At 48.1% G+C, this 12300-nt stretch overlaps 1 protein-coding gene across 1 annotated transcript in view; it reads left to right on the forward strand.

The window, feature by feature from the left end:
* Window positions 1–12300, forward strand: part of hydin (HYDIN axonemal central pair apparatus protein) — a 1604351-nt gene that overhangs the window by 1199567 nt on the left and 392484 nt on the right. Inside the window, exon 61 of the mRNA XM_072518656.1 lies at window positions 6733–6968. Within this exon, the coding sequence (XP_072374757.1) occupies window positions 6733–6968 (236 nt within the window). The remainder of the gene's footprint in view (window positions 1–6732; window positions 6969–12300) is intronic.

Genomic DNA, 12300 nt, shown 5'->3' on the forward strand with positions numbered 1-12300 from the left:
GAATAGTGTAGATGGACTTTAGAGTGGTTTCACAGGTCGGCGCAACATCGAGGGCCGAAGGGCCTGTACTGCGCTGTAATGTTCTCTGTTCTACAAGGCACAAGTCAGGAATGTGATGGAATACTCTCCACTTTCCTGGATGAGTGCAGCTCTAACACTCAAGAAGCTCAAAAGCATTGAGGACAAAGCATCCTGCTTGACTGGCACCCTATTCCCCACCTTGGGCATTCACTCCCTCCACTAGCGACACACAATAGCAGCAATGTACATCATCCAGAAGATTTACTGCAGCAACTCGCCAAAACTCAAATCATTAACACCTCCCAAATCAATGAATTCTGCCACATAGAAGGACAAAGGCAGCAGACGTTTAGGAATGCTGGCATCCTCAGGTTCCCCTCAGAGCCACACACCGTATTGAGTTGGAAACATACTGCCATTCATTCAGCTGAATCATAAATGTTGTAACTCCCCTCCTAACAGCACTGTGGGTGTACTTACATTACATGGACCACATGACTCAACACTTCCTTCTCAAAAGCAATTAGGAAAGGGCAACAACTGCTGGTCTTGCTACTGACACATCAAATAAAAAGGAATTTTAAAAAAAGAGCAGCCAATCTCACCTCTGAAACTCCACTGATTTGACTATAATTGGACCAATACCTCGGTAAGACTATTGTCAGGTTAGTAACTGTACTGGAACAGTTTGACTAGATGCACAGATAGATGTGGAGCACAAGTCTTCAGCGCTACAGATACTATGTTATCAGAGTACATGGCAGTATCCAGTGCACTCAGCCATATCTTGATATCATGTGGAATAAATCAAATGGGTTTTCCTTCCTCTCGTTGGTCTATCATCTTTGATGGTGGAAACCTTAGAAGTAGGCCAAGATGCATAAGCCGTTTGACGTTTCTTGAGATGGTTGAAAATTCGGCTATATCTTTTGTATTTAAAAGGAGCATCAACACAATAAAACATCTCAGGACTCTCTATATTAGATAACATTTGAGAATCAAATCTTCCTTTAATTTTGACCAGCTTCTCCATTCTCTCAACTTAACTGAAGTCCCCTATCCCTGGTATCATTCAAGTTAATTTCTTCTGCACCTTCTAGTCCTTGACCTCTTCCTAAGGTGTGCTGTCCTTAATTGAACACAATACTCCAGTTTTTTTAAAATCAATTTGGAGTAGCCAATTATTTTTTTTCCCAATTAAGGGGCAATTTAGCGTGGCCAATCCACCTAGCCTGCACATCTTTTTGGTTGTGGGGGTGAGACACATGCAAACATGGGGAGAATGTGCAAACTCCATGCGGACAGTGACTAGGGGCCGGGATTGAACCTGGGACCTTAGCGCTGTGAGGCAGCAATGCCAACCACTGCGCCACCTTGTCACCCTCACAATACTCCAGTTGAGGCTTAACCAGTTATGAAGGGCTAACACAAATTGTTTGCTTTTGTACTTAATGCCTCTCTTACTAAAACTGAGGTTCCCATCAACAGAATGAACTGGAAGATCCAGCAACTGACTAATGGCAGGCCGCCTCCGCTACCACAAAACACATAATGGGGGGTGGGGGGGTTGGGGGGGGAGGGGGGGATCTCACATGTGTTTTTAATAGTCTTATCTGTTGTCGGGGCACCTTTAAGTATTTGTGTATGTTCACCCTCAGATCTCTCTATCCCCTTTAAATTGGACTATTTCATTTTTATTGATTCTCTTCATTCTTCCCACCAAAGTTTCAATATCACTTTGCATTTCTCGATCTTAAATGTTATCTGACATGTGTTAGCCTATTTCACCTGTCATTGCTTGTAACATTTTCAAGTTTTGCCTCATCAGCACACTTTATTGTCTTGTATACCAAAGTTCAAATTATTAATATTATATATGTATATTTATAAATATGTTTATATCACCAAGAGCAATGGTCCTATTTACAGTTCTGGGAAGTTCCACTATATGTCTCCATCCAGTCTGGAAAATAATCATTCACTACTATTCTGGTTTCTGTCCCTTAGGCACGTTCATATCCACTCTGCCTCTGTCCCTTTCATCTCATGGACTTTACTTTTGCTCACAACATTATTATGTGGTCCTTCGTGATAAACCCTTTTGTCCATCTACACAATATAAACTGCGCTACTCTCATCAATCCTCTTGGTTACTTTATGGAAGAACTGTTCTCAATTTTGTCTCACATGATTTACTTTTTAACAAATCCATGCTGACTTTCATTTATTAGCCCATACCTTTCCGAATATCAGCTTATTTTCTCCTCGATTATTGTCTCATCGTTTTTCCCAGCACTGAAATTCGGCTGTCTGACCTATAGTTTCTTGGTTTATCACTTTAAAAATGGCGTTTAACATTTGCACTTCTCTGGAACCATCCAAATATCCAATGAGAATTGGATTAATGTGGCCAAAGCCTCTGCACTTTCCACCCTATCTCTCACAGTAATGGAGACTGCATCCCATCCGGGTTGAGTGACATTTATACTTTGAATACTTCTGACCTTGGAAGTTCTTCTTTCTTCTACTTTTATTAATTCTAATATACCTTTAATTGCTCCTTTACTGCAACCATGCCTGTGTTTTCTCTCACTTTATCATACCGCTATCTGTTCCCTATTTGCCTGTTTGTCTCTCAGTTTTTTTCTCAATATCTCTTTTTGTGTAACATTTTCATAAGCTTAATGTTTTCTAATGAGCTTAAAATGTCCAGAAAATCATTTATTTGGAGTATGCCATTTCCTGATCTGTGTTTTTATTAAAGACCAGAATTGGACTCTCATTTTTGAGTACTGCTGAAAAGAGATATGCTGTCAAAACTTTTCATAGATTTCATAGATTATCACAGTGCAGAAGGAGGCCATTCGGCCCATCGAGTCTGCACCGGCTGTTGGAAAGAGCACCCTACCCAAGGTCAACACCTCCACCCTATCCCCATAACCCAGTAACCCCACCCAACACTAAGGGCAATTTTGGACACTAAGTGCAATTTATCATGGCCAATCCACCTAACCTGCACATCTTTGGACTGTGGGAGGAAACCGGAGCACCCGGAGGAAACCCACGCACACACGGGGAGGATGTGCAGACTCCGCACAGACAGTGACCCAGCGGGGAATCGAACCTGGGACCCTGGAGCTGTGAAACAATTGTGCTATCCACAATGCTACCGTGCTGCCCATCTTACATTCATCAGACTGATTCTTAAGAATGCCAATTATAAAGGGAACAACAATTGATATTGCATGAGAAGAAAGTGCTAATTGGTTGGCAAGTGGACTAATTAGCAGAGACAAATACACTGGGGAACAGTTAACAGCCGAGCTTTTGTTTAAATTTAAACTAGGCAGATCAACTCTGATTGGTCAAGGCAAATCACGCCACGCCGTCCTGACCCCCTCACACGATTCACCCACCCCCCGGAAACCAGCGGCGCGCGATTCGCACCGGGCCGCTCGGAGAACCGGCGAGCGGCGATTCTCCGGCCCAGATGGGCCGAGCGGCCACTACGACATGACAGGTTCCCGCCGGCACCGTCCACCCCTGGTCACTGCCGGGGGGAACTCTGTGGGAACGCTGGGGGTGGGGGGGGGGCTTGTGGGGGAGGGAGGGGGCTCCTTCACTGGGGTGCCCTCCCCCCCCCTCCCCCCCCCTCCCCCCCCCTCCCCCCCCCCCCCCCCGGGCCTACCTCCTTCCGCACGCGGCCCCAGAACACCGGCACCATGTTGGTGAGGGGCCGGCGTGCGTAAGACGTTCCCCACGCATGCGCAAGATGGCGCGGCCCAACTGCGCATGCGCGGGTTGGCGTGGCGCCCGTGCTGGTCCCCTGTGAATAGATCGTGCCCGGGCCCTATTCGTGCCGTCGTGAAACCCAACGGCATTCACGACGGTCCGAACACTTGGCCTCCATATCGGAGAATCGCCCCCCGTGTATGTACATCGCCATGATATAGTGATATGATGCAAATGTTAGTGGTTTTCTTGAGCAGTGCATTGATGAATAGGCTTTGATGTTGAACAAGGCCATGGAAAGGGCATTGTAATGATATGTAAGTTCTATATGGTCTTCGCAAAGTAGAAGGATTCCTTCAACATGTATTTAGAAAACTTTCTTGGAATTGGTTATGGCAACTCACCCAACCATATGACCAGTTTGTGTTGTGCAAAACCAGTCATAGGTAAGATATGACTTTTGTGTGGTTTGGGCAGCCCATTTATACGCGACCGGACTGAACAATGAGGATAATTCAAAGAACAAAGAAAAGTACAGCACAGGAACAGGCCCTTCGGCCCACCAAGCCCATACCGACCATGCTGCCCGTCTAAACTAAAATCTTCCTATCTTCCGGGTCTGTATCGCTCTATTCCCATCCTATTCATGTATTTGTCAAGATGCCCCTTAAACGTCACTATCGTCCCTGCTTCTACCACTTCCTCTGGCAGCGAGTTCCAGGCACCCACTACTCACTGTGTAAACATTTGTCTCGTATCTCTCCTCTGACCCTTGTCCCTCGCGCCTTAAACCTATGCCCCCTAGTAATTGACCCCTCTACTCTGAGAAAAAGTCTCTGACTATCCACTCTGTCTATGCCTCTCATAATTTTGTATACCTCTATCAGGTCGCCCCTCAACCTCCTTCGTTCCAGTGAGAACAAACTAAGTTTATTTAACCTCTCCTCATAGCTAATGCTCTCCATACCAGGCAATATCCTGGTAAATCTCTTCTGCACCCTCTCTGAAGCCTCCACATCCTTCTGGTAGTGCAGTGACCAGGATTGAACACTATACTCCAATTCCTATGATATACACCAACCAGCGGCTTGTTACTCAAGCACAAGTTCAACAAGCGCTTTTGTAACTTGCCTTTGAGCTGGGATATCCAACAGGTACAATGGATACAAATTTGGACCAGTCATTAAAAATGTTGCGCATTTTATAGGTATAGCCACACTTGTTAAGGATGGCTGTTCCAGTCCCTTTGTCGGGTTTATAGGTATGTATGTCTGGGTTAGCCTTGAAGCCTCACAATGCAACCAGACATTTGCATTAAACGTGGAAATCAGCCAAGTTGTTCAGAATCCCTCCATGTGTGTATCATATCAGTGAGATGCACTTTCAATGATTCAACACCTTTAGTGGATGCTGGTTTGTGGCTGGATAGCTGGGATTAGAGGAGTTTGCACTCAGCAAATACCTCATCCTTTTGTTATGAGATGAGGGCACACCAACATTAAAGCCATGCACATAAAAAACTTCATTTTCTGAGAGTATATAGTTAGAGACATTACGACATGTTTGGCAGCATCATTATTTGCACTGCCAAACTGCTTCCGCTTCACTGTGTTTACTGTGCAGGCATGTTTCAAGCACGTATTGGTTATGGAGTGGTCAAATTAAAAAATTAAAGTCTATGCACCTCAGACCAAGTGCAGTGTAGGGCACAGTGTAAATTAGTAATCTGTTACTACCAATCTGTTCAATCTTATCCTGCATAAACACTTCTTCAATTGTGCGACCTGTGTCTCTCTTTAGCTTTATCAATCCGCTTGGAAGTGAATACTGGTGCAACCTTGAGTACACTACAGGAGAAATTTGAACTATTATAATTACTTTTTAAAAATAAATTTAGAGTACCCAATTCTTTTTTTTCAAGTCAAGGGGCAATTTAGAGTGGTCACAACTGGGTTGTGGGGGTGAGATCCATGCAGACACCGGGAGAATGTGCAAACTCCACACAGACAGTGACCCGGGGCTGGGATCGAACCCGGCATCCTCAGCACCATGAGGCAGCAGTGCTAACCATTGCACCACCGTGCCCCCCTACCTGTTCTTAACTTACCTGTTAGCCAAACTAGGCTGGTGATATCCAAATTAGGTCTTTGTTGTACCTTTGTCTCAATGACAAAAGTCATTTATTTGTACAGAACTTGAGAATTGCTGAAAAAAGAGGTGCATTGTCAAAACCTTTTGGCTTGTACTCATCAGGACATACATGTAAGAATACCATCTGTTAAGGGAGCTACAATTTATACTGCCTGGGAAGAGAGTGCTGATTGGTTGGCAAGTGGGCAAAAGTACTATTTCGAGGGGCAGCACGATGGCGCAGTGGGTAGCACTGCAGTCTCATGGCGCCGAGGTCCCAGGTTCGATCCCAGCCCTGGGTCACTATCCATGTGGCGTTTATACATTCTCCCCGTGTTTGCGTGCTTTTCGCCCCCATAACCCAAAGATGTGCAGGGTAGGTGGATTGGCCACGCTAAATTTCCCCTTAATTGGAAACAATAAATTGGGTACTCTAAAAAATGTTTTAAAGTACTACTTCTATCGTATTAGTTCACACAAACCTGAGAGGTTTAATTTCATTCGGGTTTCTCTTGTTCCAATACTGTAGCTTCAGCAGAGATCTGGCAGAAGCCTTGTTTGTATAGGTAAAGAGCTTTTCTGCTGGAACTACAATGGCAGAATGGGGAAAACCCTGAGGAAATTTAACCCAAGTGCCTTGGAGAAAAGGATATAATTTTAGGTTTTCTGAGTTGCAAATGGATGCACCTAGGTTTGTTGTGTAAGGAATCGGTTTTACTTCCACACTTCTGAAATGTTTTTTAAATTCCTTTAGATGATATTATTTAGTAATCAGTTAATTGTGCATTATTCCATGTTAAACCTGCTCTTCCTTTGCTATAGACTAATTGGTTTCCTTTGCTTGCCTAGGTATTATCGTGGATGACATTGCTTCTATCTTTGAGGAGCATCATATTTGCCAGAACATTAATCTTCACCAGTGCCTGCAGCGCATCGGATGCATCGGAGTCTATGTGGAAGATGAGAAGAGATTTCTTTTCCATAACGCACCTGTGGGGGAACAGGTTGAAGCCCGCTTCAAGATCTCCAATGCTGGCAAAGTATCTGCTGATGTGCAGCTGTCTGTAAAACCAGTTTCTAACAAGGTAAGGGCAGGTTGCAGTCAACATAAATGTACAAACTCAACACACCATAGCTTCCTAGTTTACACAGGATTGTTAATATCAGTTTCACTCTTCTTCACCCAGAAGGAGTCATAGATGTTAATAGCACGGAAACAGGCTCTTTGGCCCAGCTTGTCCATGCCGCCCTGTTTCTATCACTAAGCTAGTGCCACAGGCCTGAATTTGGCCCATATCCCTTTATACCCACTCTGCCCATGTAACTGTTTTTTAAAGTAAAAAATTGTACCCACCTCTACCACTGCGTCTGGCAGCTTATTCCAGATGCTCACCACCCTCTGTGTGAAGAAATTTCCCCTCTGGTCTCTTTTGTATCTCTCCCCTCTCACCTTAAACCAATTCCCCCTAGTTCTCGACTCCACTATCTTTGATAAAAGATGTTGACTATCTGCCTTACCTATGCCCCTCATTATTTTTTAGACTTCTATAAGTTCACCCCTAAGCCTCTAACGCTCCAGGGAAAAAAAGTCCCAGTCTATCCAGCCTCTCCTCATAGCTCAGACCATCAAGTCCTGGCAGCATCCTTGTAAATCTCTTCTGCACTCTTTCTAATTTAACAATGGCCGGGATTCTCCCCGACCCGGCGGGGCGGGAGGTCCCGGCGGGATGGAGTGGCGGGAACCACTCCAGCGTCGGGCCGCCCCAAAGGTGCGGATTTCTCCGCACCTTTAGGGGCCAAACCCTCACCTTGAGGGGCTAGGCCCGCGCCGGAGTGGTTGGCGCGCTGCCGGCCGGCGGGAAAGGCCTTTGGCGCCACGCCAGCCGGGGCCAAAGGGACTCCGCCAGCTGGCGGAAGTCCGCGCATGTGCAGGAGCATCAGCGGCTGCTGACGTCATCCCCGCGCATGCGCGAGGGGGGTCACCTCCGCATCGGCCATTGCGGAGGCTATGGCCAGGCGGATGGAAAAGAGTGCCCCCACGGCACAGGCCCGCCCGCGGATGGGTGGGCCCCGATCGCAGGCCAGGCCACCGTGGGGACATCCCCTGGGGCCAGATCGCCCCACGACCCCCCCAGGACCACGGAGCCCGTCCGCGCCGCCAGTCCTGCCGGTAAGGTAGGTGGTTTGATTCACGCCGGCGGGACTGGCATGACAGCAGTGGGACTTCGGCCTAACGCGAGCCCGAGAATCACCGGGGGGGGGCCCGCCGACCGGCGCGGCGCAATTCCCGCCCCCGCCGAATTTTCAGTGCCGCAGAATTCAGCGGCCGTCGGGGGTGGGATTCACGCACTACAGAAGTAAAGCTAACCGGTCTTTAGTCCCCTGGCTTATCCCAACAGCCCTTCTTAAACAAGGGCACAACATTTGATACCCTCCAACCATCCTTGAGAGTTGTTAGAATGTGGAACATGCTGCCAAACGGACCTTTATCATCTAATCAGTGTTGGTGTTGTGCACATTGTTGTTGTCCACAAAGATCTCTGCATCCCAGCTTTTTTTTCATTTACTTGTTTGTGGGATGTGGACATTCTTGCCTTGACCAGCATTTATTGTCCATCCCTAGCTTCCCTTAAGGTGGCGGTAAGCTGCTTGCCTGAACCGCTGCCGTCCATTCGGTGCAGATCCTCACCTCACCGACACCAGCCTCGCTGTCGGTGACTTTCTCTCCTCGGGCAACCCCCTAATATTCAGGGCCCATTCCTCACAGGGGATGAGGACTCAAATGTCTGGGATTCCTCCCACCATCGAGTCTGCACCGGCTCTTGGAAAGAGCACCCTACTTAAGCCCACACCTCCACCCTGTCCCCATAACCCAATAACCCCAGAAAACCTTTTTGTTTAAACACTAAGGGTAATTTATCATGGCCAATCCACCTAACCTGCACATCTTTGGACTGTGGGAGAAAACTGGAGCACCCGGAGGAAACCCACGCAGTCACGGGGAGAACATGCAGACTCCGCACAGACAGTGACCCAAGCCGGGAATCGAACCTGAGACCCTGGCGCTGTGAAGCAGCTGTGCTAACCACTGTGCTAACTTGCTGCCCTTGCAAGAGTAAGAGGTCATTGATTTTCTTGCTACCTTGCAGGTCATTGATCTTCTTGCTACATTGGACGGCAGTACTCCTTCTCATGATGCCCACACTGATAGAACATAAGAACATAAGAACTAGGAGCAGGAGTAGGCCATCTGGCCCCTCGAGCCTGCTCCACCATTCAATGAGATCATGGCTGATCTTTTGTGGACTCAGCTCCACTTTCCGGCCCGAACACCATAACCCTTAATCCCTATAAGAACATAAGAATAGCTGTTGCCACTGCCTCCCAAGCGGCATTGCTCACCCTGCTGCTGGCCCTCCGACCCCCCTGGGGGAACAGGATGCCCTGCCTCTCATCCACAACGTTGAGAAGCCGTGTGAGGTTGGGATCCCCAAAGCGAGGAGCAGGTATGCACGTTGCTATAAGTGTGTGTTAACTGCGAGTGTGTGGTGAGGGGAGTGTTTAAAAGCAGCTCCCCCTTGATGGCGGTGATCAGTTGAGATGTGAGTCGGGCGAATCAGATGGTAGGGGAGCCAGTAATGTCAAGAATCTTGTGGGAGCTCATTTTTGGCACTAAGTGCTCATGAATATGTGCAGTAATCGCGCCAACACAGCCATCACAAAACTCCCTTCCAAAAATGCCCAAAACCGAACTTTTACTGTTATCGGCTGAATCACGCCCTGGAATTTATAATCTTTATTGTCACAGTAGGCTTACATTAACACTGCAATGAAGTTATTATGAAAAGCCCCTAGTCGCCACATTCCGGCGCCTATTCGGGTACACAGAGGGAGAATTCAGAATGTCCAAATTACCAAACAGCATGTCTTTTGGGACTTGCGGGAGGAAACCGGAGCACCCGGAGGAAACCCACGCAGACACAGGGAGAAGGAGCAGACTCCACACAGACAGTGACCCAAGCCGGGAATCAAACCTGGAACCCTGGAGCTGTGAAGCAACAGTGCTACCCACTGTGCTACCATGCTGCCCCATTTACCGCCCTCACGTGTGTGTTATGTACATCCTAGAAGATTTGGGAACTCATAGACGCAGCAAGTGTCCTAGACGAACATATCTGCAAGAAATGTCACCAGCTGCAGAAGTTTGAACTCCAGGCAGGTTTCAGAACTCAAGCAATGGTCGGAGTCACTGTGGTGTGCCCATATGGCAGAGAACTGCATGGATAGCATGTTTAGGGAGGTGGCCACACTGCAGTTTAGGAGTGTGCAGGCAGAAAGGCAATGTGTGATCACTAGCCAGTCAAAGAGAACCAGGCAGTTAATGAAGGGGACCGCTGAGTCAAACTTGCTAATTGGTTTTCTATTTTGGATACTGGTGAAGGGGATGGTTCATCAGGGGAATGTAACTACAGCCAACGCCATGGCACTACAAATGGCTCAGCTGAACAGGATGGGAGAGCGAATGGAAGAGCAATAATGACAGGGAATTCGATAGTCGGGATAATGTAGGTGTTTCTGTGACTCCAGGATACTGCATTACCTCCCTGGTGCCAAGGTAAAAGCTGTCATGGAGAAGTTGTAGGACATTCCTCTGGAGGAGAATGAACATTCAGAGGTGCCAGATAGGAAGAGGGATAGATAGAAAAAGTCCTGAAAGAAGATTTTAGAGAGTTTGGAAGGAAATTAGAAAGCAGGACTTCAAAAGCAGTATTACTCCCAGTGCCACATGCAATTGAGCATATGAATAAGAGGATTAGGGTAGCACGGTAGCATAGTGGTTAGCACAATTGCTTCACAGCTCCAGGGTCCCAGGTTCGATTCCCGGCTTGGGTCACTGTCTGTGCGGAGTCTGCACGTTCTCCCCGTGTGTGCGTGGGTTTCCTCCGGGTGCTCCGGTTTCCTCCCACAGTCAAAGATGTGCAGGTTAGGTGGATTGGCCATGATAAATTGCCCTTTGTGTCCAAAATTGGGGTTACTGAGTTATGGGGATAGGGTGGAGGTGTGGGCTTGGGTAGGGTGCTCTTTCCAAGAGCCAGTGCAGACTCGATGGGCTGAATGGCCTCCTTCTTGCTATTGGCCTCCTGCTGTGTGCTCTGTTTCACAGAGACATGGCTCACCCCCGCCTCACCGGACTGTGCCATACAACCTGAAGGCTTCTCAATTCACCGGGCGGACCGCACCGCGTCATCAGGCAAAGCGAAGGGTGGAGGGGTTTGCCTCCTCATCAACTCCTCCTGGTGCTTGGATGTGTCGATCCTGGTGACCTACTGCTCCCCGGATCTGGAATACCTGACCGTGAAGTGCCGCCCATACTATCTTCCACGTGAGTTCACTTCAGCCATTATCACAGCGGTCTACATCCCACCCCAGGCAGAAGTGAGGAAGGCCCTGGATGAACTGTACACAGTTCACAGTTATAAACAACTACGAAACAGAACATCCGGAGGCCTTGTTCATCGTGGCCGCAGACTTCAACAAGGCCAACCTCAAGAGTGTACTGCCAAAATTCCACCAGCACACCTCCTGTCCCACCAGGGGCGACAACACTCTTGGCCGCTCCTACTGAAAAATTAAGGGCGCCTGCCGTTCCATCCCTCGACCACACTTTGGGAAATCAGACCATAAGATGGTGCTCCGTCTCCTGGCATACAAGCAGAAACTCAAGCGTGAGAATCCAGCTAAGAAGGTCGTGCAGTGCTGGTTCAAGGAAACAGAAGAGCTCCTACGTGACTGCTTAGAGACAGTGGACTGGTCCATATTTAAGAACTCAGGGGCCAACTTAAATGAGTATGCCACCACCGTCACAGACTTCATCAGCAAATGTGTGGACGACTGCGTGCCAAAGAGAGCAGTACGTATGTTCCCGAACCAGAAACCATGGCTCAATCACGAGATTGACTCCCTACTGAAGGACAAATCTGAGGCGTTCAAGTCAGACGACCCTGACCTACACAAGAAATCCAGGTACGACCTCCGCAATGCCATCCGAGATGCCAAGAGAGAATATCAAACCAAGCTAGAGTCACAGACAGACTCTCGGCGATTGTGGCAAGGACTAAACAACATAACGGGCTACAAAGCGAATCCGGGCAGTATCTTCGGCAGCTGCGCACCCCTCCCCGATGAGCTCAATGCATTCTATGCTCAGTTCGAGCGGATAACCAATAATCCGCTGTCGAGTGCCCCAGCAGCCCATAACTCACCCATACCCACCATCGCAGCTTTCAAAGTCAGATCGACCTTCCTGAAAGTGAACCCTCGGAAGGCGACGGCCCCGGACGGGATCCCTGGTCATGCACTCGGAGCCTGCGCGGACCAGCTGGCAGAGGTATTCACGGACATCTTTAACCTGTCCCT

This window comes from Scyliorhinus torazame, chromosome 10 (genome assembly GCF_047496885.1).
Source record: "Scyliorhinus torazame isolate Kashiwa2021f chromosome 10, sScyTor2.1, whole genome shotgun sequence".
NCBI lineage: Eukaryota > Metazoa > Chordata > Chondrichthyes > Carcharhiniformes > Scyliorhinidae > Scyliorhinus > Scyliorhinus torazame.